The 20,061-nt window shown below is 41.3% G+C and overlaps 1 protein-coding gene across 1 annotated transcript; it reads right to left on the bottom strand.

The window, feature by feature from the left end:
* Positions 1–3,563: 3,563 nt before the first annotated feature.
* Positions 3,564–20,018, bottom strand: ETNPPL (ethanolamine-phosphate phospho-lyase). Its single transcript, XM_065405222.1, has 13 exons — positions 19,963–20,018; positions 15,898–16,016; positions 15,583–15,742; positions 13,764–13,838; positions 12,507–12,600; positions 11,226–11,342; positions 9,368–9,450; positions 8,717–8,942; positions 7,148–7,302; positions 6,554–6,643; positions 6,076–6,206; positions 4,361–4,428; positions 3,564–3,698 (listed from the first exon to the last, which is right to left on the bottom strand). The coding sequence occupies exons 1-13, from the start codon at positions 20,016–20,018 to the stop codon at positions 3,564–3,566; spliced, it is 1,509 nt and encodes a 502-aa protein (XP_065261294.1).
* Between the last annotated feature and the right edge of the window lie 43 nt (positions 20,019–20,061).

Raw genomic sequence — 20,061 nt, 5'->3', positions numbered from 1 at the left:
CTACAAACCTGAGTTAGCTGGCATGGGCCAGTTGTGGATGTCTAATTACAGAGGAGATGTACTCTAAAGGCGGAGAATGTACTCCATCCCTCTTCCTCCCTCTAGGCATTTTTATCTGGATGGATTTAATTTATCGCCAGTTAATTTAAAGTAGTTAACACACTTGTAACAGTTAGTGTGGACACTCCTGACACATTTGTGCTTTACAGAGTAGCCTAGAACAGGGGTCTCAGTCTTTTTCTTTCTGAGGCCCCCGACAACTTGCTATAAAAACTCCATGTCTCACTGTGCCACAACAACTGGTTTTCTGCATATAAAAGCCAGGGCCGGCATTAGGGGTTAGCAAGCAGGGCAATTGCCAAAGGCCCCACATCATAAGGGGACCCGTGAAGCTAAGCTGCTCAGGCTTTGGCTTTGGCTTCAGCCCCGGGTGGTGGAGCTCAGGGCGGAGGGGCTTCAGATTTCTGTCCTGGGTCTCGGAGTCTAATGCCGACCCTGCTTGGGGACCCCCTGAAACCTGCTTGAGGGCCCTCAGGGGGCCTCAGACCCCTGGTTGAGAACTGCTGGCCTAGAACAAGTCTGCGGGGACTATCCGCAGTAGCCTTTACAACAAGTTAAGCACCTTGAGTTGCAAACAAACCTTACAAGGGAATGTAAATATGTCTAGTAGCAAAATACTGAGTGCACAAGCACTGGCATTTTGCCTGGTCCTTCCCCCACATTCAAGAGTGGGGAGAAGCCTTCTTGTACCCTTTTCCCCCCTTTGCACTCACACAGGGCTGGGTGCAGTTTGACCTAGAATGTGTATCCTTCCACCTCCATCCCATGTCCAAATCTTCAGCAGCTGACAAGGCTCATAGCACCATACTTCCTCAATAGAAGTCTTCAGCCACCTCTGAATCCCACTAGCTTCTGCCCCTCTTCCCCCACCCATCAGTAGATGTGGCCCTCATGGCTCCATCATTCAGGATAATGATTGTCAGTAGCTAAAGCTACACTTATTCCTCTGTCCTTACCTATTGATCCTTGTTGTCTATTCTTTACCTATCCTCTACGTTGGCCAGGGATGGGTCACCTGCTGCTGCAGCAGAGTAGCTGTTGTTTTTCTGCTTTTGTCTTACCCACCTTGAGGTCAGGCCACTGGCCGAATGTGGTTAAAGCCTAGGAGGGAGCCTAGATGATAACTCAACCAGTTTAGCACAGAGTGAATTAAAACGTGCCTAGTTTAGAAGCATTAGCTAGCACAACCTTTACATCCTTGTCAGGAGAAAGCCCAGATGGAGGAAGGGAGGAGGCTGACTATAAACTGAAAGGACAGTCGTCCCCACACTTCACTTTATATTTGCAATGGAAGGCAACCGAGGGCCAGATTTTTAGTGGTATTTAGGCATCTAAAGGTGCAGATAGGCACCCAGTGGGACTTTCAGAAGTGCCTGGGTACCTAACTCCCATGGGCACCGGATTAATGAAATGAGTTTTTAAAAACTGACTTAACCAGTGTAACATTCTCATGCAGACAAGGCCTACATCTTGAGGATCTGTACTCTGTTAATCAGCTGCATGGGGATATATGCCATGTTAAAATAAGACGGCCACAGATAGAGTATGAAGATCTTCTATTGCTTCTAAATGAGAGACTTTTTTAGAAGTGTTTAAAAACTGTTCTAGAAAGGTGCTAAAGCCCATTTTAGATTCCAGTATAGACAATACCTGACTAGTTTATAATCTATGCAATAAAGCCATGTTATAACATGGGTAGGCTATGCCTGTATATAACTGTCAATTTGCAGGCAACCCTTGGCTTGTGGGAGGTAGACAGGAGTAAGCACCGGAACACTACTTTCCTCATTAACTAAGTGGGTTTTTAAAAGAGTAAATGGTTAAATTCAAAACAAAGTGCACAAGGTCTTTGTGGTTACAAATAACTTTAATTTTTGAAATAACCAAGGACCACTGAACAGATAATGAGCTGGCTTGATGTTACCAGAAGAGTTCATACAGAAAATACCAATATAACATAATGGTTGAAGGTATAAAACTAGATAAGACTGACTAGAAATAGCAGTACCTCTTAGTTTTCAGTCATCATATGCAATTAATGAAAAGTCATTTACAGCAAGTATAAAACAGCAAGACTTAGTAAATGAAAATTATAAAGCCATAATGTCTTTGTTAAAGTAAATATAACTAATTTTTAAAAGCCCTCAATTAGTTCCATAAAGCCTACTTGTGCATGCATTAAAATTGTGGCACTTGAAAGCCCTGATCCAACTTTAACACTCACACTGTGCAATGCAAGGTCCATGTTACTGCTAGAGGCAGAAAAACAAGTCCAAAGTGCTTAAGCTGGGGCGAGTGAGGGGAGCCATCTGAGCTCCTCTGGATTTTCCGTCCACCCAAACCCATGTGGGAAGCTGGAGTAAGAATACCGCCTGATCCTTGTGTTAGTTTGTTCTGTGTCTCACACTCTATTCTGTGGAACTCCCCTTTTAGTAATGTAACAAATGTTATATGTTTGAGGTCCCAATCCTGCCAGGTGCAGAGCACCCTCAAAGTTTGTTGACTATCTTCCATGGGAGTTGACAGCATTCAGCACTTCAAAGGATCAGACCCGATTTTGTACAAGGCTAGTAGAGCAATTAAAAATGTCTAAAATCATAAGAATTCAAATTGAGGTTACCCCTGGAAATCTCATTTTCATGCTAGCCTGAGGCTAAAGTAATTGATTTTTAAAATCTTCCTGCATTTGTTGTGCATGGAAAGATGCCTTTTGTTTTAAACAGATTCTCTTTACAGTAATTTTTACTGAGTAGATTGCCACTTACCCATGACAAAAAGTTTAATAAATTATAGTCACTTGCTATGCAAAAAAATATGACCCAAACTCTTTTCATCTCTAAATATTAAGTGAGAATCTTGCATACATGTTGTGTTCATATAATTGGATACACCCACCCCAATCCTTAAACTTGGCAGAGCTCTATTCTCTTCACTACAGCAATACCAATTTATATCAGCTGAGGACCTGGTCCGTAGGCCCTAAATCTTTTCCCAGTGTGAATTGTCTCTCAAGGTTTGTGTTGTAAACTGAGCCATTAAAACATGGAAAGTAATTAACATCTCAATATTGCATACTGAAATTTCAAATACAGTAAAAGGTGTAATGCTTCGCAAACAAAGATTTAATAGGATTGGTGCTGTGGTTCCATGGTTATTAAGCACAATGGGCCAAATTCAGATCTTACGTAAGCGGGAGCAACTCCATGAATTTCTGTGGAGTTGCATCCACTTATACCAAGCCTAAATATGATGACCCAAGAAGGTTAAAAAATCAGAACTTTATTTAGCACACCCGTATCTGGTTAAGTTAAAGGCCTGACCCTGCAGTCCTTATGTAGGAGAAAATGTAGTTTAAACTACCAATAAAGCTACATGGAGTCTTGCTCACGTAAGGAAGGCAGGATTGGACCCTAAATAATCAGTATGATACTTGCACACATCCACTCAGCCTTTTCTTGTTTTTTGTTTTTTTAAATACACTGATCTAAAGAAAACTTCTCTTTTCATGTTCTGATCCTTTTACAAGGCACTGCATGGTTATCAGTGTACAAGCCATTTTTTTGTCTGCAGGCAGTTCCGTTGATATGGTTGATGCTTTCACTAATACAGTCTGACTGGGAATTCCCTTCATTAGTCATCTGAAACACACAAAGTTTCAATGAATGAGCATATGTTTGTATCAATCTCTAATCATATACTTTGGCTTTAGGGTTAAGAAACTGTCTGCCTGATTCTCCTCTTTCAGTGAAGCTATTCCATTCAGATCAATTGAGTTATTCTAATTTTACACAAGTGTATGTGAGAGGAGGCATAGGCCCCATTTATGGTATTTCTAGAGTAGCCATTAGTATAGGATCTCTGCCTTAATAGTCATCCTACTGGGATATTCAATTATTGCTCTCCAGCCCTTCGGTTCCCGAAAACACATACAGCATATGCTCTTTAGGGAACCTTGCAGGGCCATCTGTAATATGCATATTTTTAGTGCCCAAGGCTAACATTACATTCTATGGGGTCCAATCATGTAGGCTATTCATACTCAAAAGTATAAGTTGGAAGTGAAATCCTTGAAACGTTTTGAAAATAATATTTAAAGAATACAGTCTGTTACTCAGCTCTTCATATTTGTTCAGTGACAGGAATCTTACAGATTGTTTTCTGTCTTCTCTTATCATAGATCAGATTCTGATCTCAGTTACATCAGTCTAGATCACTTACACTTATGCTATACCTTCACTAAAGTCATTTGTACGTGTTTCCCCAACACCTTTTTTTTTAAGACACCAAAAAGAAAACATACTTTTCTTTTATGTTGTGCAGTTGAAGATCTTCCATTTCCTGTCCTGGCTCCAGTTGCTTCTTCCAAAGCTAAAACAAGCAAAAGTATTCAATGATCGTATTCATTGCCAAGCATTGTCCCTGTTACGATAATTGCACCCATAAAAAGGCGTAATGTCTATTACCTCGGCAATACTGCACTTGAGCTACTAGCCACATGTTCACTGCACAGAAAGATAATAAGCTTAACTGAAGAACTAATTAACCCTTTCTAACACACCTCGTTGGAGAATGATGAATTTATCATGATTAGTAGCCTGAGGATGGTGGGCATTTAGAGCAGAGGGGAAATTTGCAAGCTTAGCACTTCTGTACAGATCTGCCTTCAGGTCGGCACATAAATAAAGGGCCTAATTTTGACTTAATTTACACCAGTGTAACTCCAGGATGGTGGAACAAGCCAGGACATCCAGAATAAAATCAATAAAGCCAGGAACACCTTCAGGAGCTTAAATACAGTCTGAAAATCATCAAAATACAACACCAAAACCAAACTCAAGATTTATCAGAACTGCGTACTTTTAACACTACTTTATAGTGCAGAATGCTGGGGAATGAGAAAGTATGACATGTCCAAACTGTCTTCATTCCATACAATCTGCCTTAGAAAAATCCTCCGTATCTTTTGGCCCAGAACAATGTCAAACCAAGATCTATTGATACAGTGCAGCCAAGAGGATCTGAGCACCATCATTACAGGAGGTGTTGGAAGTGGATTGGTCATGTGCTTCAGATGGAAACTGATTCCATCACCAGAGTAACAATAAGATGGACACCTGAAGGCAAGCGAAAATGAGGCCATCCGAAAACAACCATGGCGAAGAGCTGTGGAAGCCAAGCTGAAAAACCTGGGGCACAGCTGGAGACCATTGAAAGACTTGCCAGAAACAGACAGGAGTGGAGGAGCTTCGTCACTGCCCTAAACACCAGAGGCCTAATAGGAACATGATGATGATGATGAACTCCACTGAGCCAGATCCTCAGTTGTGGCCAAGGAGTACTCGATACGGATGAGGAGTAGAGAATGTAAAGGTGCCTTTATGCTCCCACATTTCTGGAGTCATTTGGCACTGGGCCAATTGCCTGCCACAGGACAGAGGAGTTGGCAGGATTGCAGGGATGTAAAGGAGAGCAGAATTTGACCCATCATGTTGAAAGTTGTGCAATGAAAAACTGAAGAATCCAATATTAGAGGTCACTTTGAAAAGTTTAGCCATTTACTGATCTATCCAACACCTGTGCAACCTCTTTAAAGTCAGTGGGCCAAATGCTGTGGTGACTTACACCTTCTGCAATCCCGTTAACTTCAAAACCCTTGAGGGCAGGAACTCTGCTGCCTACCATGTTAGAGGTACCACCAGAAACAAAAAGACAATAATAAATAATGGGGTTGTGGCAGAAGTAAGTGCAGGATTTGGCCTGGCAGGTTTTCATAGAAGTAAATAAAGGGCCCTATACATAGTTTATAATAAACTGCATTAAGAAAGTGTGTTAGGATAGAGCCTGGGGAAAAGCTCTGTCAAGGAGAGGGAAATAAAGTTCTAAAAGCCAGCTTTCCTGTGAATCTTTGCTGCGATTTTCTGCACATAATGGTCTAGATTTCAGTGCTTTTAGGGGGTGTTTCCTGCATGTCATTTGGAAATGAACAAGGAGGAACATTCTGTAATGCATGCATACCTGTGAGGAGTTCATCAATCTGGTCCACTACAAGCTTTGCATCTTCCATAGTGAAGCACATCGGTGGTTTAAATTTCAGAATGTTTCTATGGGGTCCATCAGCACTCAGAAGGATCCGCTGTTCTTTCAGTCTGTGTAGAAAACAAATGATGCACATGTAAAAAGGCATCTAAGTGCACAATGTAACTCGTACATGTCAGAATTCAGAGAGGTGCATCAGACCAAATGCCAATCAGCTGTATGTAGATAACAATGCTGAAGGTCAGGGAATTACATCTACTTATACCAGGGGTTGGGCCACTATCTGAGTTTTCTAATGCTAAATCAAATGTTATATTAATTTCCAGTTAAAGTTGTGTGTGTACATCTGCTGGAGAAAAATCAAGGTTTTCAACCTCCTTAAGAAAAGGCTGGTAAATGGTTAGATTGAGATTGCCCCAGTGTACTTTATGCATGGACACAGAAGATAAATATTTACTTGTAGATGATATGCTGGGCTTCAGCTGTTGCAGGTGTTCTCTTTTGTTGATCCTTCACCAGATCTACTCCAACAAACAAACCGATACCCCTAGAATATAAAGGGAGGAAGAAGGATGAGATCCACTGTCCAATAGGAAAGCCCCTCTCTTGTACAGATAGTAACATTGCTCCAACAATTCCAGCAAGTGAGTCAAATATATAGAGAAAGATACTACACTTTCATGTACTAAGTTCTTCAGTGCTATTTGTAAAGATATACATATAGCTGGCTTAATAAAGTTGCTTTGTCAGTTAAAGAGAAAAGCGTCTCGTTATCTCCTGTAGGTCCAAACTACCTGTAACTTGATTTGTTGTCTTTTATACCAATAGCTTGGATTGGGATTTTAACTCATGACATGAATAAAAACAAAAACCAGGAAATTGGAGAGGATCCATTTTTTGGGATAATTTACAAATAAAAACGAGACATAATCATCACTTACAATTTCCTCATTTTTGTCCTATATTCTTCACCTATTGGGCTACCAGAATAACCACTTCTCTGTCCCACCTTCTGCCTGGGAACTTCTTAATTGTACCCTGAGGTACCTACCTGACATCTCCTATTAAAGGATGTTTTTCCTTTTGTTGGTTCAGCAGCTCTGTTAGATAATTCCCTACTCGTATGGCATTTCCTTGGAGATCTTCTTTTTCAATTACATCAAGCACAGCCAAGCCAATAGCACAGGACACTGGATTGCCTCCAAACTGAAGGCAAAAACAAATGGGGAAACAAAGTGGTTGAAATTCTGTTCTGCCTCCATCCTTGGGGGCGCCATTAACATTTCCCATGTCAGTAAGCTGTGAGCAAAGCTTAAAGAAAGGGACTTTAGGCAAGATTGTGCTTAGTCCCTGCTTGGTTGCTCAGGAAGAAAATGGGATACAGTATCCTCCCTCCCTTGCTCCTCTCCCCCCAACCATGCAATGCAGAGGGGTGCACCCAAGATGTCCCTCCCCAATTGTTCCTCAGCATCAGGTTGCAATAACATAGGACCACAGGAATTGCCATGCTGTATCAGCCTTGAGGTCCAGTATCAGCCCCGAAGTCCAGTATCCTGTTATAGACAATGGCCAGTATTGGATGCTTCAGAGGCAGCTGCAAGAAACCCTGCAGTAGACAGATGTGGGGTAATCTGTTCCATTTCCCCTCCCCCCATGCACCCCTGAAGATCTCATCCTAACTCTTAATAGTTAAAGAGTTGTTAAAACCTCATGTTTTGGGGCTTAATCTCCCTTCCAATACTCATTTTTGGTATTAACTATAACAACTCTGGATATTCTTGTGATCCATAAAACTATCTAATCCTGCCCCCTTTTTTGTAGATTCAGAAGCTTGGACAACTACTGGCCTGCATCACCCTATTTTTGTGGTCCAGCAACTGTGTGAGAGAGAAAGGGATGATGCTGTTGAGGCAGTTGACCAGCCTTCCATACGGAAAAGGTAAGATCCATGTTCAGTGTCCCCTCCATATGTGAGCTCAGAGGGACAATGTGAGCCATTATCTTCTACTGGATAGGGTGCAACATTACAGTCATTCATTCTTTTAAAGAAGTTGATGATATGAATCGACCCTGATGGTGTTTTTTTCAAAGTTCTTAGTGAATAGCATTTACGGCATTCCAGTCATTCAGTTCCATAGCCACATCTCAGAATCTCTGCAATCTAAAGCTTAAAAGGACTCAGACTAAGTAATGGAACTTGGTTGCAGTTAGTGACAAGACTCAATCACAATAGAGAAGATGGCAGACATCTGATTGAACAGGCAAGATGAAATCAAAGTAGTGGCTTTGTAATATCTGCACAGCTCCAGTGTTTCCTGATACAGGGAGAGTGTTTAGCTACCCCCGAGAGGTAAAGAAAACAAGGGCCCCATGGAATTTGGGTTCTCAATGGGAGCTGCTGGGTGCTGAGCACTTTTGAAAACCTGACCACTTCCTTTTAGGAGTCTACATGGGAGCAGAGCTCTTTTGAAAATCTGGCTCCAAAGGTGGATACAGAGTTTTTTGAAACTTAGGCCCTTACAGTTCTCCAACTCTATCAACCCAGCATCTTCTGCAAGCACTGAATAGAGACTAAAGTTGCTGTAGGAACAAAAAGGAAGACTTTCATCTAGAAAGTTACCGTGTTGAAATACTCCAATCCAGAGGCACCGAAGGCTTCAGCAATCTCTCTTGTTGTAACCACACAAGACATTGGATGGCCATTGCCAATTGGCTTTCCCATGGTGACAATGTCAGGTACGAAGTCTTTGCCTTGCAACTGGAAACCCCAAAAATGTTTCCCAACTCGACCAAAACCAACCTGGACTTCATCAGCTATGAATATGCCACCTGCCTTATGCACATATCTGAAAACAAAAGGAACAGTCCAAATGCCATACCACATAATAGGATTCTAGTGTCCAGGCCTAATTTTAGCACAAAGGAGGGTGTGTTACAGAAGTTTACAATTTGACTCAGTCCCTGTCCCCGATGAGCATACAATTAATTTAGATTTCAGACAAAACCCCACAACTGCATTTTATGGTTGATGTTTAAATTACTCCATTTCAAGCCACTTGTTTGCTTTTTAATGATACACATATGGATTGTATTTTTTAAAGTGATTGATAACTAAAAATTCCATTGGACATGAGTTACATAATGGTATTTAAAAGGTGGAACAAAAAGGAAGGACAAAAAACCCCTAAGGGATTAATAGAATAAGCCTACAGCCTTAACCTATTACTCTGCATAACTTCTCAGCTATGCCCATTCCAAGTATTGTACATACTCTGCCACTTTCTGGAAGTAGCCTGCAGGTGGAATTATTTGGCCTCCGCAACTCTGCATGGATTCAGCAATAAAGGCCGCAATCTACATAAAAGAAGATGAAGTAAGAGCAATGTTCCTCTATCTAGCCTTTGCAAATAAGCTAACGCTTACAGAAAGAAATTGTAAATATCTGGGTCGGGTGACTTTAATAACATGCTGGGATGGACAGCTGTGGTCTGTTGTCAATGGCTATAGCATAAGATTTCCATTAGGGGTGCCCAAATTTGCAACACCAAGGGCCACGCTGGCAGCCTGCCAGAAATCAAAGGGCCACATCCAGGACCTAAACCACCAGCTACTGATGGCCCACTGGCTTCAGTGGGAGTTGGATCAGGCTCATAAGGTCCATGTAAGTTTACATAGAAATTTCAATTAAAAAATACATACTTACTGGTACTTGTGATTTCCCTGATAGATTAATAGAAATTGCTTAGTGTCAGGGAACACCAGCAGTAGAAACCTGTGGTGGCCAGGGACAGGGCAGACAGAGTTTGCATTTTTAGAACACCCTGGCTATGCTTTGGGCACCCCTGCCTCGGGCAAATGACTAAACAAGCAATACATTAGGGCAAGGCACTTCACAAAAGAGAATCTATAGGTGAAGTAATTCCAGTTGCTAGGAATGGAAAAAAAGTAGTTATTCCAAATCAGAAAGGGCAACAGCAGCAGATCAGATACACCGGAACATCAAGTTTTACATTCCTTGTCAACATTAAGTCTGTGCAGCACAGACAGTGTTACCCCAAATCTCCCAGGAGCGTCACCACAAGTCTGCTATGTAACAGATTGCCTCCCACACCGCTTGTGCAACCCTCCCTGAGCATCAACAGGTGCACGTGAGCTGGCCAGCAGTGCAGTCTTCCTGGAAACAAGGTCGAGCGGAAACGTGTAAAGAAGCGAACACTATATTCGAAGAGGCACACTACTGCCAAACAGTACGAGGGTCCCCATAGCATGTGAGACTTTAGCCTTTATCACAACTTGTCCTGTCACAGGTCTACGGCACCAAAACCTAAGAAGATATGCAAAAGGAGGGAAAAAAGGAAGACAAGAAAAGAAAAAAAAACTGTCCGTTAGTCAAAAAAAGAAAAAAAATTAATGAAGAAACTAAAAGACAGGTGATGTAAACCTTTGGACTAAAAGGGGACTGTTTGATCCAATATCCATTGCGGTCTTTCTATTGGCTTCAGCAGGCTTTAGATCAGTCCCTAGCAGTCTTCAAAAAAATTAGAATTGCCTCAGGGAGCACTGGGTAACAGACATTCTAAATCAAATTTTACAGACGTTAAGGGTGGTGGTGATCACCAGCTTGTACATGGATTCCAAGCTACGAGGCGTGAAAGTGCAATAAATTTATCTCAATGTGCTTGAATGCAATGGTGAATTTAGAAATATGATTTTCCTCATTTATCAGTTCTCCAGGCAGTGGTTTTCTACATATCCTGTCTAGGACTTTCACCATAATCTCTCAAATAGGACTTGAAAGCTTGACTGTGTTTCAAAGGCTCACAAAATAGTGAATTAAACTACCGGTATTTTGGATTTATTTGCTCCTTTATGAGTCTATTCTCCTCTTGATCCTTGCATATAACTTTCATGGATGTTAATGAGAGTTATGAAAGTGCATCAAGGGGACAATGGAAGCCTTAGAATATATAAACCCATAACAGAAGAGTGAAGGCAGAAAAGGAGAAGAAATTGCACTGTATAGATGCTGATCTTTTGTCCCCTTTCCCCCCTATTCTGTTGCCAACAGATGTAGTTTCATTACTAAACATGACCAGGGTTACAATGTTTCTACAGCTCATGCTACAAACCTTGCGCCCATTCTTCTCAGCTTCTTCAATAATCTTTTTCACATCATCTGCATAAGCACTTGCTGGATCTGGATGATCTTCCCTGTATTTTCCTCTGTAGATATCTGGAGAAGGAGCCTGAAAGCAGCAGAGTTTATCTCAAATGCATGCCTCCTTGCAATATTCATTTTCTATTGGACAGTTCCCAGTGTTTTTCATTAGGGATGTAACTGTATCAGAAAAAAATACCACTTTCTCTCATACATATCACAAACTTTGGATATTCTGAATTTCTGCCTTGAATTTTATGTACACTATTAGGAGTTGAAGATTGTACCATGTATTACAGGAAAGATACTTTCCTCTAGATGTGAAATAGGTATTTGCCTAATATCTTCTTTTCCAGGGCTTAGTGCTGATCTGTTTATAGGAAATACAGAGATGAGTAAATGTATGAGGGCAGGACTATTCCCCTTGTTTAAGTTTAACTCATTCAGGGAATAACCATGTAGTCATTATTCAGAGCGATGTCAACGCACTTTCCTCAGCGGCAGCCTTAGCCACTTAGTGCTAGCAACCTTACAGGCCTCCATTCTTCAAAGAGCCTTCCACCACATACATCCATTCAGCCCGTAGCCACTGCCAGTTCCTGGTCTATAGTGCTAACTGACTCCAGTTCTTACAGACTGCAAGAATGGTTGATGCCCCTTCCTTCCACGGGAAATCTATGCTTCAGTTGTACCACTTGGCTTCCTATTTTGTGAGAGAAGGTGGGACTGCCACAGGCTTGCCAACCCCTACAAACGGTGTGAGGAGGGTTCCAAGGGCCGGGGAGGAGTCATTGGAAGATAGAAACCAGCCTGGGGAATGTCATTGGCATGGAGCGCTGTAGCACCAGTTCTAGAGTGGGAGATAGCTGGATGGAGGCCTACATATTACTTTGGGCTGGAGATTTGCAGTGGGGGGCTCACTCTAGCTTTAACCAGATGAGCGCTAATTACACAACAGCTGTTTACTGATTTCCCTACCCATAAAATAATATATCACAATTCATGATAATAGCATGAGGCAATTCAGCATTAAAGCTAATAATAAGCCACTTGTTACAAATCCAGCAGCAAACATTTCTGCTGAATTTAATCCTTTGATATAAAATGACAGGAGTGTGTAGTCTGACAGGTTAGGAATAATTTTATCTGGGGAAATAAAGCCAGCACACAGGCAGATTTTGAAATGACTAGAGGAAAGGGAAAAAACACTTACAAAGGATAGTAATTTATATGCAATTGAAAAAATACTCACCACATGCACAAACTCTTTTTTGCCCTCCTTCCCCAGCTGATTAAATTTATATGGACTAATGTCAATCAGAGAAGAAACATGACCATGGTAAGCACTGCAATGGGAGTTAAATACAAAATCACTATCATTAAGGTTTTAGAAAAGCTAAAATTCACAACTGCGCACACACAACACAGCATAAAAAAAAAAGTACCCAGAAACCCAAGGGTGGTGTTTGTGAGGGCTGCTCAAGTTGATTTGACCCCGCCTGAACCTAATGAAGGCAGTGGGAGTTTTATTATTCACTTCAGTGGAGCAAGATTGGAACCAATAAGCAAAATTCATCCCTGCCACTGCAAGGACAGACACAGTTGGTGTCTTCCTAAGTCTACCTGTAACAGTGGCCCATAGGATTTTGAAAGGATGCAGAATTGCTGGGAGCCAGTACACCTTCGCCACCTTCCCATCTCCAGCCTTCCATGTCCCACCTCTGCTCCAGCCATCACCTGCCAGCTGCCACATGCATCCACGATTGTCACACAGGCAGGGCACAGCTGCCACTGCACTTAGGTGTTGGGATCCCCTCCACTGAGGTATTCCACAAGGGCCCTTAAACCTGGGATTTAGTAAATGTAGTCTGACTTTGGCAGACTCTAAAAATGGGCTGCAAATCAGATAGTCGGGGACACAAACACTCAGATTTGCTCCAGTTAATTATGGAGGCACAAATTTTATAGCATGGCAAAAGGGAGGCTGGGCATCTGCCCTTTTGAAAAGTTAGTTCTTAATATTGTAGCACCAGTTTGGCCACTGTGACAGTGTGTGTCTAGGATTTAAAAAAAAACAACAACCCAGCATGGATCAACTAAACCCCCCTGACCCCACCACAAACCCACATATATAGAATTGTAAGTTTTCTAGTCCTGTAGTTGTCACACAGGCAAAACATCCATTGAGTGTAGCTCTCTGGATGTTTTGCCTGTGTAAGTGTGAGAGATCTGGCCTAGTTTAGGACATCTATCATGGTAGCTCAGCTTTCAGGCCCACCAAACTTTAGTGTCCCTTCACATCTCAGTTTGCTACTTGTTGTCAGATTGTGGCTCAAAACCTAGTTAGCATTACTTTAAATGGAGCCTTCTGTATTTAATTATAATGTTTGTATGAAGGCAACAATGCTGATCTTTCACTGAAATATACCATACAACTGTATAGAGTCCACCTGTAAAGATACTGCGGAAGTGACTAGCTGCATTCATATATGCTATTCTGCAAACTTACTGGTCAAGGGTGATCATATCTTGGTGTCCACGATACTGCCGAGCCAGTCGTAAGGCGAGATCATTGGCTTCAGATCTACCAAATAATAAACACATTAGGGGACTATACACAGTACAGAATGGTTTATTGCAACACCAGGGCTAGATGGTTAGCAAGCACTTATCAGTCATTTTAATTTAAAACAGAAAAAGCGTATGGAATTGATGAATACAAACAATCAACACAGCAGGCTTTGTTATACAGATTAGAATGCTATGATTCAGAACATAAATACCACATAAGAGGGAAAACAGCTCTTTGTATATGTATCAAACAAAGAGATGCTTTATTCCCCTAGCCCTGTTTGCTTGTGAGCACTTTACCTCCCCTTTGTACAGATAACACCACTCCATACAGCAGCTGGGAGAACAATGCAACTGCCCCTCATATTAAAGTTACAAAATTCCCAGCAGCTCCCCAGCCTCCACATGGACCAGATCCCGCTCTGCGCCTTGTAGCAGCAGGCCCAGATGAAGACCCAAGTTTACTTTGAAAGTCAGGGCTCTCACTCAGCACCAAACGCATACTACTCTCTAACCATCAACCTATGGTACATCAGACTATCTTGTAGAAAGATTTAGATAGGCCTCGGTCAGTAAGACATCCCAAACAAAATATATAATCTTTATTGCAATATTGCCCCCTTTAAAATGTAGTACAACCCACATACCCCAACGATCCATTTGCTGGAACAAGAAGAAGCAACAAGACTTGTCATGGGGAATACAAGTCACTCTGGGGCTATGTTATAGCAATGACTAAATAAGGATGTTAGGTAGCACTGATATGTGCAAGCTCCTTGGCTATGCTAAATAAAAAGATCCACTCCCTTTAGGGATATTGGGTTATAAATCTATTTGGACTGAAGAATAGCAGCATTTAGCATTTTGTATTAGAATGAGGACTGTTGATTAAAACAGACCCACCTAATGCCTCTACAGAGATCAACCAAAGAGAATTGAGTAAATTTCTCTGCTGAATTTTATATTTGGGTTTTCTTCTTTCTTTTGATCCCTCTTGTTTCTAAATACACAGATCTATTTTCAGAAAATACATGGTATCAGCTCTTTCTGCTGTAGTCTCCTCTAGTTGTTATAGAAAAGGATCATCACTGCTTCAAAGTTTCCATATTGTGGGTCAAATCTGGTCCTAATGAAGTCAATGGGAAAACTGCCATCGATTCCAATCACAGCTGGATTTTCCCTGCTAAAGACCAATCATACCAATCATCAGAGTTCAGGACCTGTCCACTAAGCCATTGATTTCTCCGGGGATCTATGCCAGGGATGAATTTGGTGCTGTATATACCTGTTTGGGGATCTGGGATTAAAATGCATTTGAACATGTAATTTCTTTCAGTGAAGCCAAGAACATTGACTAAAAAGGTTGTTAAGCATTTTAGTTTAGTTTGACCAAATTATCTATTTTCCTATTATTTACATCCTGTTTGTTTCCTTTTCGCATAAGCTTGGCATAGAAAATGAAAACAGACTAGTCCATTTCACTTTGCTGAGAGCCAGTTTCACTTTCTGGTTTTCATGCACTAAGACTATACAGCAAGGTGAGGGTAGCAAACACTGCACAGGATGTTTTTGAGTCTGACCAAAACAAAAAACAATTTTTCCTGGAGTTATTTAGAAATAAATTTCCATGGAAACATTTGTGTTACTTTTGTTAAACCCTGTTTTTTCACAGTTTAAAATTTGGGCCTAAATTGACCTGACAATGTCCTTGTTAAACAGCAACAAAATAGTGTCAATGAAAAATCCTTCAGACATACCCAGAGTTAACAAAATAGCAAATGGAGAGTTTCTCTGGTAGGGTGGCTGTGAGGCGCTTTGCATACTGGACAAGGTTGTCATGCAGGAATCGGGAATTGGTGTTGAGCAGTTCCATCTGTTTCACTGCAGCCTTTATCACATCTGGATGGCTGTGGCCAACTAAACAAGAAATTATTAATAATTACTGACATGTGATCAGTTACTGAATCACACAAAGAAAGTCAGGGAGTTCTGTTGAATTTGGCACCATAAAACGATCTTCTGATTTCTAGTGGGAATGACGTAAACTTAGTCAATGGAGTTTTTGTACTTACCATGTGCGACATTGTTGATGCAATCCAGGTATTTTTCTCCGTTCTCATCATACATATACTGCCCCTGAGCACGCACTATCTTGATAGGGTCTTTAGCAAAGAAAACTTTGCATGAAGGTCTAAAAAGTATAAAATAACATTATTTTAGCTTGCTCAATTGTTGCCCTGCCTCGGAATCTTGAGAGTTGATGATCTCAGGGCTTAGGAAAACAAAAACTAAATCCCACGAACTCCTGCAGTCAAAGCACAGACAAAGCTGCCACTGACTTCAAAGGCACCTTCACCTTCATATGGACAGCTGCTGAAGTCCAGGGAATACACTATTTTATATCAGTGAGGTGGCAAAGCTTGAAATACTAAAATCACAAAAGCCGTTCAGTAAATTATAGGTAAATGAGACCATCTCTTCTATGAAGTGACTGTAAAGCAACATGATTTTTTTGGATACTATGTTGTAGTTTAACAGATGGTCAAGTGAGGCCTGAACCAACTCATTAAAATGAATGGAAAGGCTTCCATTGATTTCAATGGGAACAGGAGCAGGTCCTTAATTAGGTTATTTTCAAACCCCTGTTTTTGTATCTACGGGCTTGAACATGGGAACATTGAGAAAAATTAATCCAAATTAACTAAAGGAGTGATTTAAAAGTACATTAAACTCCTGTGTGGAGACAGCAACAGAGGGTCCTGTGGCACCTTTAAGACTAACAGAAGTATTGGGAGCATAAGCTTTCGTGGGTAAGAACCTCACTTCTTCAGATGCAAGCCTGTGTGGAGACACACATGCTCAGAATTGCAGTGGTGAAACTTAATTAAGGCCACTTGGATTCTGAATAAAAGCGTCTACACAGGAGTTTAATACGATTTAACTCATCCAGTTTAAACCATAGTTCGGATTAACATTCCTGAGTGTCCCTGTGTACAAAAGTCCTGTGTATGGTTTCCTGTGAGCACAATGGAATGTGCACTGTATTGCATCCTTGGATGTCTAGCTATGTTTGTCTGACACAGTCCTATTAATTTACACATTTTATGAAAGTTTATATAAAATTAACTCTCTGGAAATAGGATTAATTTTTAAGAACTTTTTTAAAATATATGGCCAAAAATTGATTGCACACTGGAAGACTATGCTGAATTTGATGTATGAGATTTATAGAGTCCATATGTTAGAACAAAATGCCAATACATAATGGGCTTAATTTTCAGAGGTGCTCAGCACTTCTGAAAAATCAGGCTTAGGGTACTGAGATTTTCTGGGCAAAATTTTCAAAAGTGGCTAAGCCTTGCTTTCAAAAGCATCCAAATCCCATTGACTTTTAATGAGACAGGCTCTGAAAGTCACTTAGGCACTTCTGAAAATGTTCCCCTCTTTTTTCTTCTCTGAGCATACAACACTGACACATATTCCTACTATACAGTTATATTCCGAAATATTAGTGAACAGGGAGAAAGCATTTAAAAACCTTTCATAGTACTTAACCTAAGAGGGTTGTGATTGTTTCCAAATAACAAAACTGCTTTACTAAAAGCATCCTTATTGTCCATGTTGTCTGGTGACCTGATGCAATACAATTAATTGTGTACATGGACCCGAACTGTTACTCATAAAATGTAATTTGTAGTGTTTGAAATAATTTAGTGTCTGAATTTCTGCCTGATCAAGCAGTTACCTAGGGGCATCTTTCAGAGCTATTTCCCCTTTATTTACTCTTGCAAATCTACTGCCATAAGACAATTCAAAAGTGAAATGGAGGTAAAGCAGCAGACTGAACATTATCAAATATAATTTCTTTAGTGCAGTTTTTCTGTTCGTAGTCTTTCCATGAGATTTCCATTACTATTTGCCTTACAGAGCCTGATCCTGCAATGTGTACTCAAGCAAGACTCCTAGATCACAAGATCTGGCCCTTAGATATGACGGGCTCTACATGCTATGATGGCATTGATTTTTAAGCATATTAAAACAATTGATGGCATTATATGTACACCTAGGAGTCTAAACAAGTGAGTATTTTAGTAGTAGCATAATATTAGAAAGTCAGTGAGCATCTTTGTACTTTCATATCTAACAATGATGAATTAGCTTTTCACTTGGCATGACCTAGTGAAATATTAATCAAGACCATATGATCTGGAGGAAACCATATTATTTAACTTGTAGTAAATGATAAATAGGTATCAGATACACACCGTGACAAGGGTAGAGTTCATATTTTCTTTCAATCCTGACTCAAGTCACAGGAAAGAAAATAGTATTTGATGGTCTCATCCTACTTCCCATTATATCACAATTGCACAGTCTTGACTCAGATGAGGCTTAAGAGTGGCACAACAGGTAGCACTACAGAATTTGTGTGGAAAATCTGCACCATAGCTGTCTGTGCTAGGTTACGCTCAAGACAAACCCTTTAGGCCCCCATTTTATGAGTGCTAAATTTGCCCATGAATTAACCAAACAATAGCATTTTTAAAATGTACTTCGGGCATTCTATTCTGTTTCATAGTTTTATGGTGCTCACTTTTGTGCAATCTACCATCAAGTACAGTATATTAAATAAGTAAGTTTTTGAGACTGCATTTGTCAGGAAGAGGCAAAGTCTTAAATATCGGAATTACAAACTAAAAAACTGACCTTCCTCTTGCTTGCTTTGTATTTCTTTCACCAGTTATCTACAATGAGGAGGTACTACCTATGTATGATGACTTAAATTTGATATAAGTAAACTCAACATTGTTTTGCCACACAAATAGAAGGTACCGAAGGAAAATGATTTACTACTTTAAGCACCAACTCTGACATGCCAAAATTCCCTGAAGCCACAGGTTACCAACAGGATGACTCAGCCTTCATATGTCTGAGGTAGGTGAACTAAATTCTATGAAATTTCCACTATGGATAAGAGGCCTTTAAAACCAAGATCACATGCTAGGGTCTGCTCTCAGTTTCAGTGATAAACCAATTAACTTCAGTGCAGCTACTGTGAATTTGCCTGGGTGCAACAGAGGGCAGGATTTGCTTTGTCTGCTCCGGCTTGAAGCTTTATGTAAGAGCAGGTGTTTACCAAATTTTCCCCTTCACATAACTACTCAATGTACTATCTGCTGGTTGCTGCCCTCCCCTCTGGTAGCTCTGTATAACTTCTGGGTTATGTAATTTTTAGAGCACTTTGATGTTCTTTGTGAAGGTGCTATAGAATTGTAAATTATTATTATAATGGCTCCGTGGATCACAAGGCATTTTTATTTTATTCATCAAAATCATGTTGTGGAAACACTTTGTTCTCTGGGGGGAAAGTAGTATTACCATGTGCTCTTAACAATATTAATAACTCTCAATTCTTTTGGTCATTTGTATAGGTCTAGTATGTAATTAAGTATGAAGCCCATTAGCTGATGCTCATTCCATTTATTATACAGGGCTCATGGATTTCAGCTAGAATTGAGTCTATTTAAAAGTGCCCTACAATAAACTATGTTAGAAAAACAACCTTAAAGGCAACAAGCTACCTATTATTCTGGCTGCAAAAGTCGTTTAATTCTGTATTCCAGCTTTCCTGGCAGAAGCAGCACTGAAACTTGGGGATAAAATGTTTAAAATGTAGCAGCCTCTGACCCCAGCTTGTGCTAAACTTGTGCCGAGGGAGGAAGAAAGACTAACATCCTTGTTTTATGTAACAGCGATAGAGGCTGGTTTATGTAACCGAGCGCAGGGTACTTACTGTCACACACTGATCCCCCCGCCCCAGGCTGAGCCGCCGCTCTGCCTCCCAAGCCTCCCGTTTGTCTCGGGGTTAGCCGAGGGCAGAAGCGCCGTGTGCACCGCTGGTGGAAGCGATGGAGCCCAGCAAGCGCAGGGACCAGCAGGAGGGATGCGCTGCGCGGAGAAGCTCAGGGGGCTGCGGGCTCAGCTGCGGGCCGGGTGGGCAAAGAGGGGGACTGTGCCCAGCTCTGTCCGCAGGCAGCTCCCCCTGCCCCGCACCTGGGGCCACAGCCTGGCACTGCCCTGCTGCCGCGGGCAGCTCTCCAGCCCCGGCGCCCTTGCCCTGAACCGGCCCTGCTCACCCGATGTGCCTTCGCCTCAGCTCCAAGGTCTCCGCCTTGCTGTACAGCTCGCTCATGCTGGCGCCGCTTCTCCCGCCGCCTTGGGCTGCCCTTGTCCCA

Source organism: Emys orbicularis, chromosome 5, assembly GCF_028017835.1.
Source record: "Emys orbicularis isolate rEmyOrb1 chromosome 5, rEmyOrb1.hap1, whole genome shotgun sequence".
Taxonomy (NCBI): Eukaryota; Metazoa; Chordata; order Testudines; family Emydidae; genus Emys; species Emys orbicularis.
Note: the sequence above shows the minus strand (reverse complement) of the source record. Positions and strands in the feature narration are given on the sequence as shown.

Excerpts from the sequence above, each read along its gene's own strand:
- ETNPPL (XM_065405222.1), bottom strand. The coding sequence starts at position 20,018 with ATGAGCGAGCTGTACAGCAAGGCGGAGACCTTGGAGCTGAGGCGAAGG. Across the intron at positions 16,017-19,962 it reads CTGAGGCGAAGGCACATCGG|ACCTTCATGCAAAGTTTTCT; the intron begins GTGAGCAGGGCC and ends TATACTTTTTAG. Across the intron at positions 6,644-7,147 it reads CCTTTAATAGGAGATGTCAG|GGGTATCGGTTTGTTTGTTG; the intron begins GTAGGTACCTCA and ends TTTATATTCTAG.